This window comes from Leptonotus elevatus, chromosome 1 (assembly GCF_054856555.1).
Source record: "Leptonotus elevatus isolate MCC_2025b chromosome 1, RoL_Lele_1.0, whole genome shotgun sequence".
Lineage (NCBI taxonomy): Eukaryota > Metazoa > Chordata > Actinopteri > Syngnathiformes > Syngnathidae > Leptonotus > Leptonotus elevatus.
This window is the reverse complement of record NC_141239.1, coordinates 54,368,720-54,387,467: the sequence shown is the minus strand read 5'-3', so window position 1 is coordinate 54,387,467 and position 18,748 is coordinate 54,368,720. Positions and strand designations below refer to the sequence as shown.

Below are 18,748 nucleotides of genomic sequence, written 5' to 3'. Positions count from 1 at the left end.
TGGTTTTAAGTGTAATCCTGCCCTTCCTCGTGTCAACCAATCAGTGCCCTCAGCCACTTGTGTCTTGCCCCAGGTGTGTCTTGTTGTGTCATTAGTGTGTGTGTGTGTATTTAGTCTCCTGTCTCCCCTCTGTCGGTTCATTCTATCACGAGGTGACGTTTGGTGGATGACCCAAACGCAGGGAAGCAGGGCAAGGAGGCAGAGGTGATGTACAAAAAAGGAATTTAATTATTCAAAACAAAGCAAACTCCAAATGGCAATAAAACAAAATGTGGGGAGGACTACAAGGCAAAAAAAATGGCAGCATGACGGTAGGAAAACGACAATGAACCGACGCAGACAGAGGGGCGACAGGAGACTAAATACACTCACGCGCACACACACACACACACACACACTAATGACACAACAAGACACACCTGGGGCAAGACACAAGTGGCTGAGGGCACTGATTGGTTGACATGAGGAAGGGCAGGATTACACTTAAGACCAAGGGAGACACACAAGGAAAAACAGAACCCAAACATGACACAAATTATGTCTGCGAACATTTCATAATACACAAAAAGGTAGAGTAGTGTCTCGTTTCATGGCAGTAAAAAAGTTGGAGCAGCTGAGAACAGAGGAAAGCATCTGAAAAGCAGCATTTCAAGATTTCAAAAATATCCGACTTGCATCATTAAAGCTTATAATACAAAAAACTGTGATATTGAAATACTATTCAAGGGCAACTAAAAAACTGTATATTGTACATTCTTTAGACATGCTGCCCTTGCACCATGCTGATTTCTTTATTAATTTATTATTTCAGTATGTAGCCATGAGCTGCAATGCAAAACAAACAAACAAACAAAACTATTCAGTTTGGGTTGCAAAGTTGAAGACAGCAAAATTAACAGAACATATGCACTAATTTTTCAGTGAGAAACAAAACGTTCTTTTAGCTTACTTTGTCTCATAAGATGAGTCTTTGTTTTCTTTCTCCTTTTTGGTTTGGGCATCCTTACTCGTCATCCTTGTCTAGTATTGCATCCCAAGGAATTTCTTCATGTGCTCATACACCACATAGGAGATGCTAACAGCAGGAATGACTTTGAGAAAGTTGGGTGTGATGCCACGATACAGACCAAACACACCTTCATTGGATAAAATGTATTTGAACTGACCCATCATGGTCAGTTTTGGGTTACCCTCCATGCTGTCTGAAAGATATCGGAACAATAGCCGTCACAGTCTCTCACATGACACGCACACTCATATGATCAAAGTCTGCAGCGCGTCTCACCTTGAGCCTGCATTCGTGTCCGAATAAGAGCAAGTGGATATGATGCGAGCTGCCCACAGGTGCTGGAAACAGTTCCACAGCCCAGAAGGACCAAAACACCTGGATCTGCAGAGTCTTGACAATACCGCTGAAGCCAGGCATTCTTAAGAGTCTGAAAAAATGACAAATAAAAAGATCAAGATAACAACATACGGGATTGGGGGTGCTATACTTAAAACATGAAATTACAGTGGAACCTCCAAAGTTAAACACCATCTCTAGGACTTCTCAGGACGTTGGAAATTTGTCCATAATTTCAAAACATTTTTTATGTTTTAACATTTTAATAATAAAATGGACCTACAGTGGTATGTTTATGTTGACTTTTGAGGTTAAACCATTCTGTGACTACATTCGTAACTAAATTTAATCATATATCAAACCAATTTTGCCTGTTAAAATATATTGAAATTAATCTAATTAGTTTGGTCCCTCTCCCCCAAACACCATTTTTTAATGTGTTTATTATAAAGAAAAATAGTGCTGTATTAAACACATAAAAAGGTGATGTAAATAAGTAAACTGGGTTATAAAGTGTAATTACTGGATTGCAATCATGTTGTTATGATCCTGCTCTCAGTCTGTGTGTCTGGTGTTTTTCCAGTGGGCGAGTGACTTGAGGCGCATTCCCAATCAACGGACTTTAAAAGGACTCCAGGAGCAACACAAACTTGTCGGATTATTCCTTGCTCGCAGTCATTGCTCAAGTTATTCTCTAGATCTTATTCTGAATCCTAGTCACGCATTATAGTTAAATCTTGTTGTTTTTTTCGATAGTGGTATTGTTTTCACGTGTATCTTCCACGGCGTTTTCTGTTTTGTATATAGTTAGATTGTAGTTTGTTTTACTCCTGTATAGCCTGCTTGCGTTGTAAGTATTTTTTGTAAACGTAATTTTCTCCTTGCCTTTTGCAAGTGTGTTTTGTTATTTAACTATTCCGGGTGTAGTGCTTGCACGTTCTGTTGTTTTTCTTCCAGGCATTGTTGGCCAGCGTTTTGTGTAGTAAATTGCATTTTCCTGTCTGGGCCTACGTTTTTGGGATCCCCTATTCTGCCGACGTCAGTCGGGCCGTTACACATGTGCTTTAAGGCAGTGTTTCTCAACCCCGGTCCTCGAGTACCCCTATCCAGCCTGTTTTCCATGTCTCCCATAGCCAACACAGCTAAGGATCTTTATCAGGCTTCATGTAGAGCTTACTAATTAGCTGATCGTTTGAAACACCTGTGTTAACTGTGGGAGACATGGAAAATGGGCTGGACAAGGATACTCGAGGACCGCGGTTGAGAACCACTGCTGTAAGGGATGTGGCCTAGAGAGTGCTAGTTAGCATATGCGAGTTGTGTTTGCTGTGAGCGTCTTTGTGTTAATTGGTGACTGTGGATCTGAAGGTTGCTCGTACCTCAAATGTTGGCTTGCAAAATATCAACCATGCCTAGCTTATAACTTGGAAAAACTCTACCACTGAACTCACTTTTTGGCTATCCCTTTTTTATGATGTTGACTTGTTGTCACTTTTAAATGTCTCATAGTATGAAAATGCACTTTAGTGGGGTTTTCTATCAATAATCTGCATCCCTGGCCTGTCTAAAATCCAACCAGGTATGAAAAAAGTCAGTCTGCGACTTTTTTAGCTTTCTCCTCCTTTCTAAAATGTGTGCTTCAAACTGGCAGATAAAATTTCCGTGACTTAGTGACGTCAAAAAGACACGGAAGTGCACTCAACCCAGCCCCCTCGGGTTGTGGCACCACCTCTGGTAAAGGTTTGTCACACCCACTGAAATTCGAGAAGCTGGCTGCTCCTTTCTTTTTATCCCCCTGCTCGCAAAAGCTCCATGGAGAGGGGAAACAATGACTAGGAAAAAGTGGTAGCTACCTTCATCCCAAGTCTTTGAGAAGACAGTGAATTAACTTTATTTTTGAAGGACGTGTACCGACCTAATTTCTCAAAGGACTGTTTTGTTAGTGAAAGCCTGTTCAGAGCTGGATTTGCAACACGTTTAAACGTAATGGATCGGTCCCAACAGTGTGACACGACTGCAAATGGGAAAGATGTAAGTTTAACATTTTTGATTTAGCCTTCCTACATATCCTTTCTAATAAGAGATGTGCACCTTCTACCATATTACTGGTGTATTTTTAGTGCCTTAAGTGGGAGCTATATTTGTCGTGTGGAGGTTTGGTTACAAGAGGTCAGATAAAGCAGACGGTGGTTGGATAATATGAAGCAGTTGCGTATTGTTTTGTTAAGATACAATCCGCGGTGGTTAATTTGCCGTGACTGGCAACTTGCACGTAGTTGACATGACTTTGTGATGATTACCGGCCGCTAAGTGGTCTTGACGAGACTGCTTGCACATTGCGACCGCGCAGTGGCCTAAATGTGCACATTTGTGTTATTCATAATCGCTTGTAAATGTCTACAAGCATTCACGGCAAATTGGAGACATTCACGGCAAAATAACGTTCGCGGGAGATTTGCCGGTTATGGCAAAATAACCATTGCCTAAACAATCACAAACTAACGCTACAAAATAGTCTCTGTAGTAATGTTATGCTACTTTTTCTCATGGTAAAACGTTATGCCACTTTTCCACATATTAAAATAGCTCTCAAATGTGTAAAAGACATGTCTGTATTTTTCTTTTCTTCTGCTCCCATGGCCAGTCGTTTCCATTCACAACATTAGCACATGGCTACCATGACCGAAATCACTGCCCCTTCGAGAGAGCAGGGTATGGCCTAGGCGTGGCCTGGTGCAGCTATTTACATAAAAGTCGCACACCCCTAAAACAGGCTGTTTTGAACAGAGCGTTTTTTGGCTGATTTAGGGACAGCAAAAATATTAGCTCCAAAGTCCATTTTGACAAATGCATGTCACAAACATGTCTTTTACACGTTTGAGAACTATTTTAGTATGTTAAAAAGTTGAATAATATGAGACCTTTAAGTTGCCATGCAGTATTATGCCAAGCAGCCTGGACAGGGATGTGCAGTTTATGAAGTTCTGGTTTCGATTCTATGGGCATCATTATTTGCCTCATTAATACCCTTGCGTGTCTGCATGACAGAAAACATAAAAAACTGTTATTCCACTAGATACTGAGCTGAAGTCGAATGAGCTTTGCTCAAGTCTTGTGAGATACGGTATACTGACTGTTTTGTGTGATGTCACACATGATGACAAACTTCATGTTTTTGGGTGCCTTTTGAGGTATACTTATCACAAAAAGTTTGGTTGCACCCAGATTGATGCCTTTAGGGGAATTTGACTTTGGACGTTTCACCTTATTCAAGATATAGGTTGAACTTAGACTCATATGTACTAACCTCATACACAGCTAAGTCGATACCAGCATATGGGATGATGCCGATTGTATTTGGCAGGTAGCCCCTGTAAAAAGCACGGACTCCCTCCCTTTTCAGGATCTGTTTAGCGCAGTCAGCCATACCTGAGTATTGTCCCGTTGTCCTTAACGTGAGACGAGTTTTAAGCACCTACCGGATAGAGAGGAGAGGGAAAAAACGTGGATTAATTACATTAAACGTTAATCAAAAACATTCATCCTGTACAATACAATGCAGGTGTATTTGCTCTCTTCTCAAATTCTGACTTATTTGCATTGCTTCCCCACTTGTGCTGCTCAATACAGGAAATTGGATTTCAAATCGCTACTGCCATGAGTGGCCAAGAAATTAAATGCACATTCCTTTCCTCACATACACATTACATGCATGATGTCACATTCACAGACAAAGGGTGGGAAATTCAAACCCACTAAAGTGCACTGGGGTTTTGCATTAGCACAACTATCTAAAACACACCAGCAAGTTAACTTCTGAATGGCTTAAAAAACACACAAGCTGAGCAGGTTTTAGAAAGGCTTTGAAGTGGCCAAGTCCGGACTTAAAAACGATTTAAATGTTCTGTTTGAAAACTCTCCAACTTTGCTGTATTATTTTTTCAAGGAAGAGTTGGTCAAATACCTCCACAGAGATGTTAAAGGCTCATTGCTATAGTTATACAAAATTCTTGATTTCAGTTGTTGCTACTGTGGGTGGCCAAACCAGTTATTAGGTTTAGAGGGCAAGTACTTTTTCTAGGGCAAGGTAGCTTTAATAAATAAATAAAATCCCAATTTGAAAAAAGATTTTTGTTTACTTGGATTACTTTTATTGTGAGCACTCAAAAAAATATTTGAGTAGAAAGCCAATACTTTTTCACAGCACTGCTTAGTGTTCGGTCCAATTAGTTCTCTCAAACACTGATATGAGAATTATTTTTTTATGTTTTGCAATTCTTACCAAAAGGTGATTCATGGACAATTAATCTTAAATCAATTGTGTGGAATTACATTTGCTTGACTGTTCAACAAGCAGGCAAATAAATACATTCAAAGTTTCATGTTTTGACCTCCATGGGGTAGATGATGGTCTGGGCAGTAGCTCCTGCTAAAGAGCCAGCAAGGAATCTTTCTTGCACTCTTAAAGTTCCCCCCTCCTTGCTGCCACGGATCAGCCACTTGATCTAACAAAAAGAGGAAAGAAAAAGAGAACAACCGACGATATGAGGTTGCGATTTTGGGCAAAATATTCATTTGCTTTAAGATCCTCCACATAAAAGACTGATGGCTGGAAAAATACTATGAAATTTGTCGCCCTGAGATCAGGCTTCCCCAATCCTGGTCCTTGAAGACCTGCAGGTTTTAGATGGTTCCATCCTCCAACACACCTGATTCTGAAGATCATCTAAAACCTGCAGGACTCTAGCCCTCGAGGACCAGGATTGGGGAAGCCTGACATAGATGATTCCAAATTCATTTAAAGAATGAAAGACTGTAAAAATCCTTCATTGGGACAAGTTGCTAGTTGTTCACTACTTAACACTAACCTGTTCATAGGCCATAAACTTAATTGCAGATTCTGGGGCAATCTTGAGGACATTGATGCCATTTCCCCTCCAGAGTGAAAAGACCCCTCCTTCTTGGATCATGCCTCTCAACCCCAACCACAGATTTGTCCCATGAGACACAGAACCGTGCACCTTGACACACAAACACAAACCAGGCCAGCAGTCTTATTATAGCCTGCACTAAATTTGAGAGCAGACTCCCTTGTGAATGTATATACTGCACTGATCCTCTTGTGCATGCTCTATTTGCTGTCTCGAGAAGATGAGACAGACCCTAAGATACGTATACTCATTTTGTTCACTTTAGTTATACTGTTGCTTCTAAAAGTTGACTTTTATCAAATTGATGCTAAGGGACATAAGGGACTACCAGGGCTAAAATATTTTATTTATTTATTTTGCTGTAAATGGTAAATAAAGATTTTTTTTAAACTTGGGCTGGTAGTTATATTTTCTTTTATTTATTTATTTATTTATTCATTCATTTTTTTCAAAGCTAAGATTGCCAAGCAAAACCATTTCTCCAGTTAGGGACTCACCTGCAAGAAAACTTTCAGGCGATCCAAAGGAGCAGTTCCTGTCCTGGACACAGCACCTGCCATTGCTCCTGCAACCAACTGTCTCCATACCAGACCAGATCGCCGTTCCTTCTCTGAGAACTCATCTGGCACCGTCAAATGTTCCCCAATGTCAAACATCTTCCAATAGTTTTGAGATTAATGAATTTCATAATTAATTTTGGGTGCAGTACACTGCTAAATTTGCATCAATGCTGTACAATACTCATGCGGCATCAACGCTTAAATGTTAGAGAGGCTGAGCTAGGAAAGGCTTCACAAACTATGAAAAATGCTTCTATTATCAACCTCTGCTGTGTTAAATGATTCTTCTAATTGGATGCTGATTTTTCATCTTCTCCCAGCTTCACAATTGCTCACTCAGATTTTACTGTGGGTTACATCTCTAACATGTATAAACTTAGTATTCAAAGGCAAAACCCAAATCTAAAACTTTGTTTGCATTGTCATTGTAACAGAACACACATTGGCAACAAAAATACCTGTCTGTTTCAGTACTTTGCTTACATGCAAAATGTGTGAATTGAACCAAAAGGTGTTCTCTTCTAAATCCTCTTTTGTTTCATATTCATCTTTCTCATATCAAGGTCAAATGTTTTCACTCAGCAGACAAATAAAACAAAATGGCTTCTACACCTGCCTGATGGGTCATATGTTCCCTGTATGAGAAATCCACTCCAACTAATGAAGCCAAACTGTAAGATAATAGAGTTGATGGGGTCCAGAATCTAATGTTGCATCTTCCTAACTTTTGTATGCACACATAGCCCTACAGATCTTTTTCCATGCACTTCAGGCTGTTGACAGCCTATATGTGCTCAACTCAGTGTAATAAAATAATAACAATGGCTTTATGGACAAAGTCTACGCATCATATTTGTTTTAGTTGTTACTTCCTTTGGCACAGGCATATAAACTAAAGCACCCACCAATTAATCTACCTTTACAAACAAATACAAATAGCTCTGAATTTGAATGCAGCATGCAATAATTGTAATGAATTGGTGGCTACACAGTATTGCAAAGAGAAGGGTTCTACAACCACAGCAACTCAGTCACAAAGTACAACAATAAGAAGCACTCAAGTTATTTTTTTAAAGGGGAAGTAAACCCCAAAAAACATTTTATGACAATAATATATTCTATGCATCCCGACGAGTCTAAATATGGTATTCTGGTTGATATTGTGTTAGTGGAATATGAGTTAAGCAGCTAAATTCATCCGTTTTGATCCATCGCTGGTGGCGGCCATTTTGCCACTTGATGTCGACTGAAGATGACATTGATGTTGTCGCAGGTAACATGTTCAACTAATCACAGCTTCAGAAAACAGGTGAGCAACATTGATGTCATCTTCAGTTGACAGCAAGTGGCAAAATGGCGGCCCCCTGAGATGGACAAAAACGGCTGGATTTTGATTCATAACTCCTATTCCACAAATGTAATATTAATCAGAATCTCATGTTTAGACTAGTGAGGTCACATATATCATATTATAGTCAAGAAATGTTTCAGGTTGACTTCCACTTTAATATGAAGATTTCAACACAATCACAGGAACTGATTACTTACATGCGAGTGTTTCCAGTAGTGGACAATCTCCTCCATGTTGTGGAAAGGATTGAACATGAAGTGATCTCGCCATTCTTTCCAGTCGATAGTCATGGTGCCATCCCTATCCATACTGGGAAATGGACAAACTTGTTGGCTTGGTGGTCAATAAAGACAATAATTATATTTCAGATAAGTACAGTAATATCATGTATTAGATAAATTGGCATGCTTTACATAATATTACTTTGACGGTTAGGTACTTTAAATTCTACAGTCATCCATAAGCTTAACCACTTATCCTCACGAGGGTCACGTGCATGCTAGGCAGTAGGCAGAGTATACCCTGAACTGTTTGTCAGTCAATTGCAGGGCACACATAGACAAACAACCAGTCACATTCACAATCAACCTAGGGTCAATTTAGATTATTCAATTAACCTACCATGCATGTTTTTGGAATGTGGGAGGAAACCCACACAGACAAAGGGAGCATGCGAACTCCACACAGGAAGGCTAGAGCCCGGAATCGAAACCTGAGACTTTTGAGCTATGATTCGTATGATTCGCTAACCATTATTCCACTGTGCCGCCAAACTAAAATCAATTGACTGTTGATTGAAGACACTAGTTAACACAGTTGCTACAATAGGTTAACAAGCAGCAATATAGAACCTGTTTGGACTGATAAGCCCATAGAAGCAGGCTGGACTGGTCGCCAGTCAATTGCAGGGCAGATATAGAAAAAACATCAACAATTCACACCCACATTTCTACCTTTGCACAATTTATTATGGGAGAAATCGGTTTTCGATCGATTGGGAGGTTGGCATGCTAACCACTACAACACCTTGCTGCTTTCTCAAAACCCAAAATGTTATGTATACGTTATATAACAGTTTCTTGGTGAAAATAAAAATAATAATGGTCAAAGTACAATTGATGCCGTTACAAAAAATAGAAGCACGTGACAATTTTTTGTTTAATCTTCTGTTCTACCTCCGCAGTATTCTGGAGGCCTGCTCCTTGGTGACCTCAACTCCAAGCTTGTGCAGCAAGTGCTGGATTTCTCCGACATCAATTTTACCTTTAATTAAAAAAACAACAACACACAATTGCATGTTTATAAAATGTTTTTCATCTTTGCAGTATTTTAAAGTTTGTAAATTAAGTACATTTTAAGGCAGACAAGGCAACTTTATTCACAGTATATAGCACATTCCATAAACAAGGCAACTCGATGTGCTTCACGCCATCAAAAGCACAACAACTAAAAGCAATTACAAACAGAACAGCTAAAAACAGCAAAGTTTTCAACCTGGATTTAAAAGCATTTACACTTGGGGCTGACTTCTCTTCGCAACTTATTCAGTTTTTCTGCAGCATAACAGCTAAATGCAACTTCACCATGTTTACTTTGAACTCTGGGTTCCACTACAGTCAAGGGGGTAAAGTTTGGTGGAGGACCCAAACGTAGGGAAGCAGGGCAAGGAGGCAGAGGTGATGTAAAAAAAAAAAAAGAATTTAATTATACCAAACAAAAGCAAATTCCAAATGGCAATGAAACAAAACGTGGGGAGGACAACAAGGCAAAAAAAAAAACTGGCAGCATGACAGGAGGAAAACGACAATGAATCAACGCAGTCAGAGGGGAGACAGGAGACTAAATACACACACACAGTAATGACACAAGACACACCTGAGGCAAGACACAAGTGGCTGAGGGCACTGATTGGTTGACACGAGGAAGGACAGGATTACACTTAAGACCAAGGGAGACACACAAGGAAAAACAGAACCCAAACATGAAACAGTCCTGCTCACCTATATTGGTACCCATAAAGGTAAAGTACATAATGTGGAATATCTTCTGAAAAAATAAATCAAGTAAATCCTTTTTTTTTAAATATAGAACTTGTGTTTTATCCTAAAGACCAAATGATTTAATAACAAATTAAAACAATAAACAATTGGTGGAAAAAATAGAAAACTTGTGCTCTGTCACTGGTATTGTCACTGGTACCCTTTCTGTAAATCAGTATGGAAACACATTGTGACTCACCTTTGGTAAATCATAAATAAGAATTGCCTGTTCTAAATTGTCTGTGCCCAATTCACACAAAAGCCACTTGTTACCCCCTTTTCTTTTGTCAAAATCGTGAAAACAAAGGGGCTGTCTGAGGACATCAGAAGTGCAATTATTCACAAACACAAAACCTCCATAGGGTATAGAGCCATCTCCAAAGACTTTGGTAGCCCTGTTTCAGCAGTGCGCAATGTTATGAAGAAGTTTAAGGAGCATGGAACAGTCAAGAACCTCACAAACAAAAAGGATCCTGTCAGTACAAAGAATGCAAACAAGGGCAGATCAAAGTGAAAGCATCCACACACTACTCATGTAGGAAACGCAAGAGGCTTTTGTTAATATTTGACTTCTCCAAAGAATACTTTTTGCATCCCTTAGGCCTAATTTTCTAATTTATATTGTAATCTACGTTCTAAAATGAAATAAAGTATTATCTGTACAATATACCAATCGTGAAGCCCAGTGAAACTGAGCCGCCACCAAATCTGTTTACTAAAGGCAAGTTAATTTTAGTAAGTGCTTTTTTTAGATAGCTGGAAATGGAAGGCATGAATATGTGTGTGTATAGTGCTTCATGGGTCAGTACCATCATTGTTGCGATCAAGTTTGTGGAACATGAGCCATAGTCTTTTCTCTTGAGCCTGCAGATACTGGGAGAACTCTTGGAAGTCCAGCAAGCCATCATGATTGATGTCACTCTCCAGGACTATCTGTGGGTACAGATTGGGAGATTTGAGGTTGGAAAAATGAAAGGATGAATTTTCCTGCACATAAAGGGCTCGTGTAATGTGTACACAGGGTGTGGTGGTCATACAGACAGCAAAGAAGTGACAGTGGTCACATGGTTACATGCAACAGGTACACACAGGTGGAGTGAGGAGGAGAGAGGAAGACACTTTCCTTCCATATGAGTCCATCTTACCTGGTAGAAAACTTAATTTATCCTCTCTTGAAAAGCAAATGTACAAAGAGCAAAAAAGGAAGGTAGAATGCAAAACTTTGCTATTACATGAATGTTTTTTTTCCAGATGATAACTTTGCATTATGCATCAAGAGAGAGACACTTAATGATGTAATTACATATGTGAACGAACAAAGAAATTTATTTTAATGAAATGAACAACAAAATAGAAAATGTATAAGGAACCTTCAACCTTTTTATACATATTTGTGTGTAATGTAACATGATTATGCTCAACCCCATTTAAACAATGGTCCCCAGCCTGCAGACCACCGACTGGTTCCAGTTATGCAAGCCAGAGGAAACGGTACAAAATCAAACAGAGAGCTTGTTCAAAAAGGCTTAAAGGCCAAACGAGGAGACTAAAGACGAGACAACAATTTCCATAAAAGAGAAATCTGCAATAAATAATCAACACAAAATGTTATGACAGGTTTATCGCAAAAGGTGATTCTGACATACCAAGCCAGTTCTGTTTAATATGTGGCGGCAGGTTCGCAAATGTGGCAAAGCAATGACACATTCAAATCTGCCAAATAGCACTACATATCTTACATTTCCAACATCCTATCTTTGGCAAACAGGATTTTCTGCAATGATGACAAATGAAACAAAATGACGGAGTTTTATTTTTAATCACTTGTTTCTATTTGTTTCGTTGTCAGTCTGTATATATTGCGTCACGTGAAACTCGTCCATGGCTCAATTTTTTTTTTCAGACCACTGATTTATAGGATATCATTAATAAAAATAAATATATAAAAAGTGTATGCAAGTCTCTTGAATAACATACTAATCTGTGGAGCAAAGCACAAACAAGCCACTACAAAGAATGACTCATCTATATTTTCACTCAAGGAGTCATCACTTCATCACTAAACAGTCGAAAGAGATCCGTTTATGCGCTGCATGCAGTGTATACATCACCAAACTGTTACATCACAAATTGTCAAAATTCACAATGGCTCGTTCACAGGCACGTTTTGGGATCTAGGCAGCTCACTAAATAAAGCGCATACAGTAAGTAATTACTATGTTGTGTAGTGTCACATTTGACTATTTGTATTCTATGTGATATTTCTGAAATGTTTCTTACAGGAACACCTGCAGAATATTTTCTCTCCTGGGACTAAAGGGGGGCTTGACTGATACATATGGGAGTTGAGAAAATAATTTTGAAATATATTTTAGAATACCAAATAAAATGTTGGAGGAAATAATGGCAAATAGAAGAGAGCCTATTCTTTCATTTTGTAGAGTCGGTGTATGATCATTCAACACAATATTGAGTGGATAACTGAAAATGTTCTAAAACGGCTAACGTGGAATGAGTTAACAAATGCTTGTGATTTTTGCTCTAAAGATGATTTTACATGGAGGTTATCAATAGACATTCATAAATTGTGCCCATAATTTCCTCTTTTGTACCGCTTATCCTCACTCGAACCCACACGTCTTAACAAAGCAAGGCAGCAAATACTGAGCATGAAAGCGGCTGCTAACTGTGCACCAAATATGTGTCCATAAGGCAATGGACTGTTTACCCTACAAATATGCACAATATCAATCCCATAGCAGCATCTCTCCCCAAGTGTGCACCCATAATGTGACTGGGTTTTCACTCGTGGAGACACCACTTCATCACCAAGCAACCAAATTACTTTTTGTCAAAATGTACGGGGGGGTTCTAATTTGGCAATGCTGTGCTTTGTGGGGTGATGTTGCTCAATTTCAGCAAGGGGAGAATTACATTTGGCTGAGTCTCAGCTTGTTTGTCAACGTGAGAAAGAGAGGAACTATATATATATATATATATATATATATATATATATATATATATATATATATATATATATATATATATAATCAATTTACTCCACTGCCTTCTTTATAAAAGTACACATGCACAGTAATGCGTTGTAATACAAGAACCACAGTGGATATAACAAATACATAGAGCTGTCCCAATCCGATCATATCATTATAAATCAGCCTGATCACGTGATTTTCAGCAGAGCAGTAGCAGGCGAATTGTTTAAAAAAAAAAATCCTGAGGAGCAAAGTTAATGACAAAAGCAGCAGAAAAACAGCTCAGTTTTATATTACACAATGTAACTTTTTTGGGTCCGTGGTGGCATTAAAAGAGGAGTGGAAATGAAGGAGTCACAAGCAGGACTGCTCTCCAAGCACCTCCTTCAAGGCAAAGTCACTTTGAGCATAAAATTGTCCCATCTATTGTCATTATTATTATTATCATTACTACCCATAGTAGTAGCTGTAGTATACAGGCACCGAGCCTGTCAATGAGTACTCCAACACCTCTCACTAAGGGCAACTAAGGGCCCGACTATATTCAGTTGGAACTTCTCCACACTGCACACCCATGACAGACAGGTGATGTTCCCATGTCTGTAGAGTCAGCTTCTGTGCTAGGGATTGGATCGCCAAGGTCACCACCTTCACCACAACCGAGCTTTCTATTTCACCTGATCCCCTTGGCCCCTCCCACAGGTGGTGAGCAAATGGAAAGGGAATCCACATCAACTCTCCTGCCAGTGCCCCAAGGATGGCCACCAGGAGCTTGCTATTGAGCCCACCTCCAGGCCTGGCTCCACGGGGACTATGGTTACTGCACTGTTCATTTTTGGTCATCTTAATAGGGGGTTCTGAGCTGCACTGTGTGTGACCCTGCCAGGAGCATTAAGACCCATGGCAACTGCTCTTAAGAGACACACAGAACCCCCCACCACAGCAAGGTGACAGCACAGGCAGGAGGGTTCCTGTTCACATAGTAAAAATTGCAAGCAAAGCAAAAGAAAGAAGAAGAAAAAAAAAAAAAACACAAGAAAAGTTACATTCTGTTTTCATGCTATATAGGCCTACTTACTAACACAATATTATATGACCAATTACTGTTGTAGCTGGGGTTGTTGTTTTTTGACCAACAAAATTGTTAATTCGACACACACTATCTCAATTTCATAGTTGTGGAAAACGAGAGACAATTAATTGTGTTTACATAGTTAAATCACTTTGATATTTGTATGCTGTTCTTCCAAGTTTCCTACTCTTCGAATGCAGAGAGATTTGATGTTTCTTCCGGTATATCAATTAATTAGCGCAAAATCGTTGTGCAAAGGTATTATCATTATTGACTGTATATCATAAAATCTGGTATGACACCAACGCCTTCTTCAGTTGAGAGATGGCTCGGTTAAATTAAATTGAATGGGCTAATTTATTAACTGAATGGGTATATCTGTCAAAATACAGTCATTGACAACGCCTAATATTGCGTATTAGGTGAGGATGCTAACATTTGTGCACCTTATACGATAGCCTATTCTAGCTGTCATGGACCCACGTACCTCTTCCGCCTCTCCCTGGTGTAAACCTCGAGCAGCCAGTCCAATTCGCAGTTCACTGATGTCAACCCTGCCATCTCTATTCAAGTCCAGTTGCTCGAACAGATCCGCATATCTCCTTTGACGTTCTGGCTCCACAGACGTGCCGTTTTCTACCTTCACTTCGTTTTCTCTGCGTTGAGGTCGGTCCCGTAGATCCCTGTCTTTTTCGCCCATGAAGCTGAGAACGCTCACGGTTTCCCTTTCTAGTCCAAAATGAATATACAGACCGATATAACACTAAAATACCACGCTGTATCCACGGAGACCGCAGCAGTACTTGATCATAAATGGGAACAAATGGACGCGGTGGTACGCGTGGGTGCGCGTAGCTAGTGCGCAGTGGACTACATTAGTCACGGAATGATGGATGCGGGCTCTTTTTGTAGCTCGAGTGATGATGAATCAACCGAGTCGCTCTCATCTTGTATGGGCTATCGTAAAAGAAAAAAAATATTACAATTTAATGTCATGTGTACTGTTTTTTTTATTCTTGTGTAGCTATACTATTAGTGCATCAAAGCGTGTAAGACGAACACATCTTACACTTGCTAATAATAACTGTAGTAGAGAGGATTGTACACTGTGACGCAAGGGATAAAGTGCACAGTCAGCATTCACAGGCTAGTACAGAGAGATTTAGCAGTCTGTATTCCACACTTATCTCTCAAAGGATTTCTCATGTTTAGCTTTTAGTATTCGGCTGTAATTATTTTTTTAGCCTGTTCAGCTTGTTTTATTGTTTTGTTTGTTTGTTTATTGAACATATAAACCAGCAACAGAAATAGTGAAATTAAAATAAAAAGATTTAAAAGTTATTTAACTATTTTAGTAGACTACTGTATGTATAAACGGTATAGAGAGAGAGAGAGAGAGAGAGAGAGAGAGAGAGAGAGAGAGAGAGAGAGAGAGAGAGAGAGAGAATATGGACACGAGAGAGAGAGAGAGAATATGGACACGAGAGAGAGAGAGAGAGAGAGAGAGAGAGAGAGAGAGAGAGAGAGAGAGAGAGAGAGAGAGAGAGAGAGAGAAAATATGGACACAAGTGCAGCAATTAACTGCCAACTGATCAATTTTAAAATAGTTTGTGATGATTAGTCATTTGCATGTATTTTTAACTCACAAGTCTCAATGCTCTGAATGGCAGCTTCACAACAGTAAATGTTATCAAATTTCTGTAATCCAATTCTGTTTTGAATCGAAACATTTGCTTTTACATTGGAAAACAAAGCATTTTGCCTTTTTGTGACTAAACCAGCTCCCACACAAGTGGTACAAACTATATTTCCAAACATTTAAATGTTCACCTAGAGTGCTTTGCACTGCAAGTTTAATAAAATCTAGTGTTGGGAGAGTACTCCTACAAGGTATCATATCGTCCGATACCAGGCCTGATTTCAAGGTATTGGCAATCACTAAGGCAGCTGATATTGGTATTGGCCACCCTCTTGTGGCCATTTTACAATCAGGCACTAGAAGTTACAATGAAAAATAATTTAAAAAACAAAAAAATAGGGGGATAAATGCTTGATGGAATATAGAGATCTTTCAAATTATCCGCCCCTATCTTTTAGGGAAATGTTATGTATCAAAAGTTTTTTGGTACTTGGTATTGGTAACTAATCGACTTGTTGGGAGAAAAGTTGAGTACTGGTATCGGTCTGGAAAAAATGAGATCAAACATTCCTAATATCAAATTGAGCTGTTCAGATGTTTAATAAGATTCAAGGGAAATCTAAAAAAACAGAACATAGTGGCGAATTCAAATTGTTCCAAAAGCACCTCTATCTTATGCCACCACCTCTTCATCAGCATTTTTGGACAACTGTATCTTAGAGCTAAGTATTGGCTGTGCATCCTTGCCACCTCTTCATCAGCATTTTTGGACAACTGTATCTTAGAGCTAAGTATTGGCTGTGCATCCTTGTCACGACGTCATCATGCCACAATTCATTTCCCACCTCCATGTGGGGATGGCCAGTTTCTTCTCCAGTTTGGAGCAATTTGTGTTCACCATTTTTTCCCTCTGCAAGAGGTAATTTTTTTGATTGTGAATAAACTGCAGCGGTTGAGGCTAACCTACTCCCTGCCCCTGGGTCCCCCCTTAGTCGTTGTGTCAGTGAGCCTCATATCCAAGACTTTCCTAGGTATGAAATGGAGCCAAATTCATTGTCACAATTTGGTCAACTCACTTCATGAATTGTTCCACAGTGATCATATCCCTAAGTGAACATCAGCTGCCTTGACAGCTCGCTCATCACCCAACTGGGTCTAGTCTCGGTTGAGGGTGCAGTAAACCTGCACGGTGGGAACCTTCATGATCGAAGAGCTCAACTGCATGACTCCTGCTTATCCTTTTTGTTCTCTATTTTATGCATGCAGATACAAATATTCAAACCTGAATTGATGCTTGTTGCTAAGTATACATTTAACACAAATGTAACAATACTGTACATCCTACTTATCTAAAAACTCTACTTTTACAGTAACTGAAATCTTATAGAATTTAGTGCCATGCCATCTAGTGGTGAATTACTAGAATGCAATAACCAAAGTTTGAAGCGTGTGCATTTTGGAGCACCAGCAGTACGGTGCCTCAGAGGGACCATACTTTGCAACCCTACCACCAATGATGCAGAAAAATGTCAACACGTCAGCCTCTAGTAAGGTGACAGTGTAATATACTTTTTTGTAAAGTAGGCCTACGTGATAAAATGTGATTCATATATAATTGTTTAAATTAATAGTGGGTTATTAAAATGAACATTGAAAATGTGTCCCTTCAATTTACCAAAAAACATTGAAATTTGTACTAAATTGACTGTTGGGAATCCATCTTGTGGAAACTTACGTATAGAATAGAAAAATGTCGTATAAAGTATTTTCACACTGCACTCAGCGAAATGACCGGTTGCCAGCATGCTCATATTTGGAAGTGATGACATCTGGTTAGACTGTACTTTCTAGAAAGCCCTAACATTATTCAAGTGAAGAACAAGGATTGGCCAGAACTTCTTTACAACTAAATCACTCCACCAGCTCAATTGGAGGTGCTTGTTTGCTCTCGAATAGAACATTTTCTAATTACTCCATTCTGTGGTCCCTGTCCCTCACCACATACACAATGAAGGTCTGGCAGCGTGCTGTGTTCTGAAAAAGGTCCTAAGACTTAACAGTATATTTTTGATAGGACTTTTTTTTTATCAACATTGTTTACATTCAAAAGATTTACAAAATGTCCGCTGACACATTGAAGACCAGCTAATGCTGGTTTCTGCATTTGCTAATGAATGCATTGTCAAGTTTTAGTCTTCCTCAGCCTCCTCCTCACCTTCCCCTTCATCCTCAGCAGTAGCATCCTGGTACTGCTGGTACTCGGATACCAAATCATTCATATTGCTCTCAGCTTCTGTGAACTCCATCTCATCCATACCTTCACCCGTGTACCAGTGCAGGAAGGCCTTTCGGCGCAGCATGGCTGTGAACTGCTCAGAGATACGTTTGAACATCTCCTGGATGGCTGTGGTGTTGCCAATGAAGGTGACGGCCATTTTGAGGCCACGGGGTGGAATGTCACAGACAGCGGTCTTAACGTTGTTGGGGATCCATTCGACAAAGTAGCTGCTGTTCTTGTTCTGGACATTGAGCATCTGCTCGTCCACTTCCTTCATGGACATTCGCCCGCGGAAAACAGTGGCAACTGTGAGGTAGCGGCCCTGACGGGGGTCGCACGCCGCCATCATATTCTTGGCATCAAATGCTTGCTGGGTGAGCTCGGGTACCGTGAGCGCTCTGTACTGCTGGCTCCCTCTGCTAGTCAGGGGGGCAAATCCAGGCATGAAGAAGTGCAATCGAGGGAAAGGGACCATGTTGACAGCCAGTTTTCGGAGGTCAGCGTTGAGCTGGCCTGGGAAGCGCAAGCAGGTAGTGACTC

General features: G+C 39.8%; 2 protein-coding genes across 4 annotated transcripts in view; both read right to left on the bottom strand.

Moving 5' to 3' along the window:
* Positions 1-205: 205 nt before the first annotated feature.
* On the bottom strand, positions 206-15,317 carry LOC147184657 (mitochondrial adenyl nucleotide antiporter SLC25A23-like). 2 transcript variants are annotated; one of them, XR_015094259.1, is made up of 11 exons: positions 14,779-15,317; positions 11,036-11,159; positions 9,363-9,450; positions 8,385-8,496; positions 6,774-6,932; positions 6,214-6,366; positions 5,737-5,850; positions 4,653-4,820; positions 1,286-1,436; positions 950-1,202; positions 206-825 (listed from the first exon to the last, which is right to left on the bottom strand). XR_015094259.1 is itself a non-coding variant. In XM_086070184.1 (10 exons), the coding sequence occupies exons 1-10, from the start codon at positions 14,989-14,991 to the stop codon at positions 1,021-1,023; spliced, it is 1,464 nt and encodes a 487-aa protein (XP_085926310.1). In that variant the 5' UTR covers positions 14,992-15,317; the 3' UTR covers positions 206-1,020. The 2 variants fall into 2 exon arrangements, 1 of the variants encoding a protein (XP_085926310.1); XM_086070184.1 differs by having other exon boundaries at positions 206-1,202.
* Positions 15,318-16,506: 1,189 nt separating this feature from the next.
* The window catches only part of LOC147184656 (tubulin beta-4B chain-like), a 5,912-nt gene continuing 3,670 nt past the window's right edge, over positions 16,507-18,748 (bottom strand). For both annotated transcript variants that reach the window (XM_086070200.1, XM_086070207.1), the window contains one exon: positions 16,507-18,748. This exon is cut by the window's right edge and continues 181 nt beyond it. In XM_086070200.1, the coding sequence (XP_085926326.1) occupies positions 18,120-18,748 (629 nt within the window). In that variant the 3' untranslated portion in view covers positions 16,507-18,119.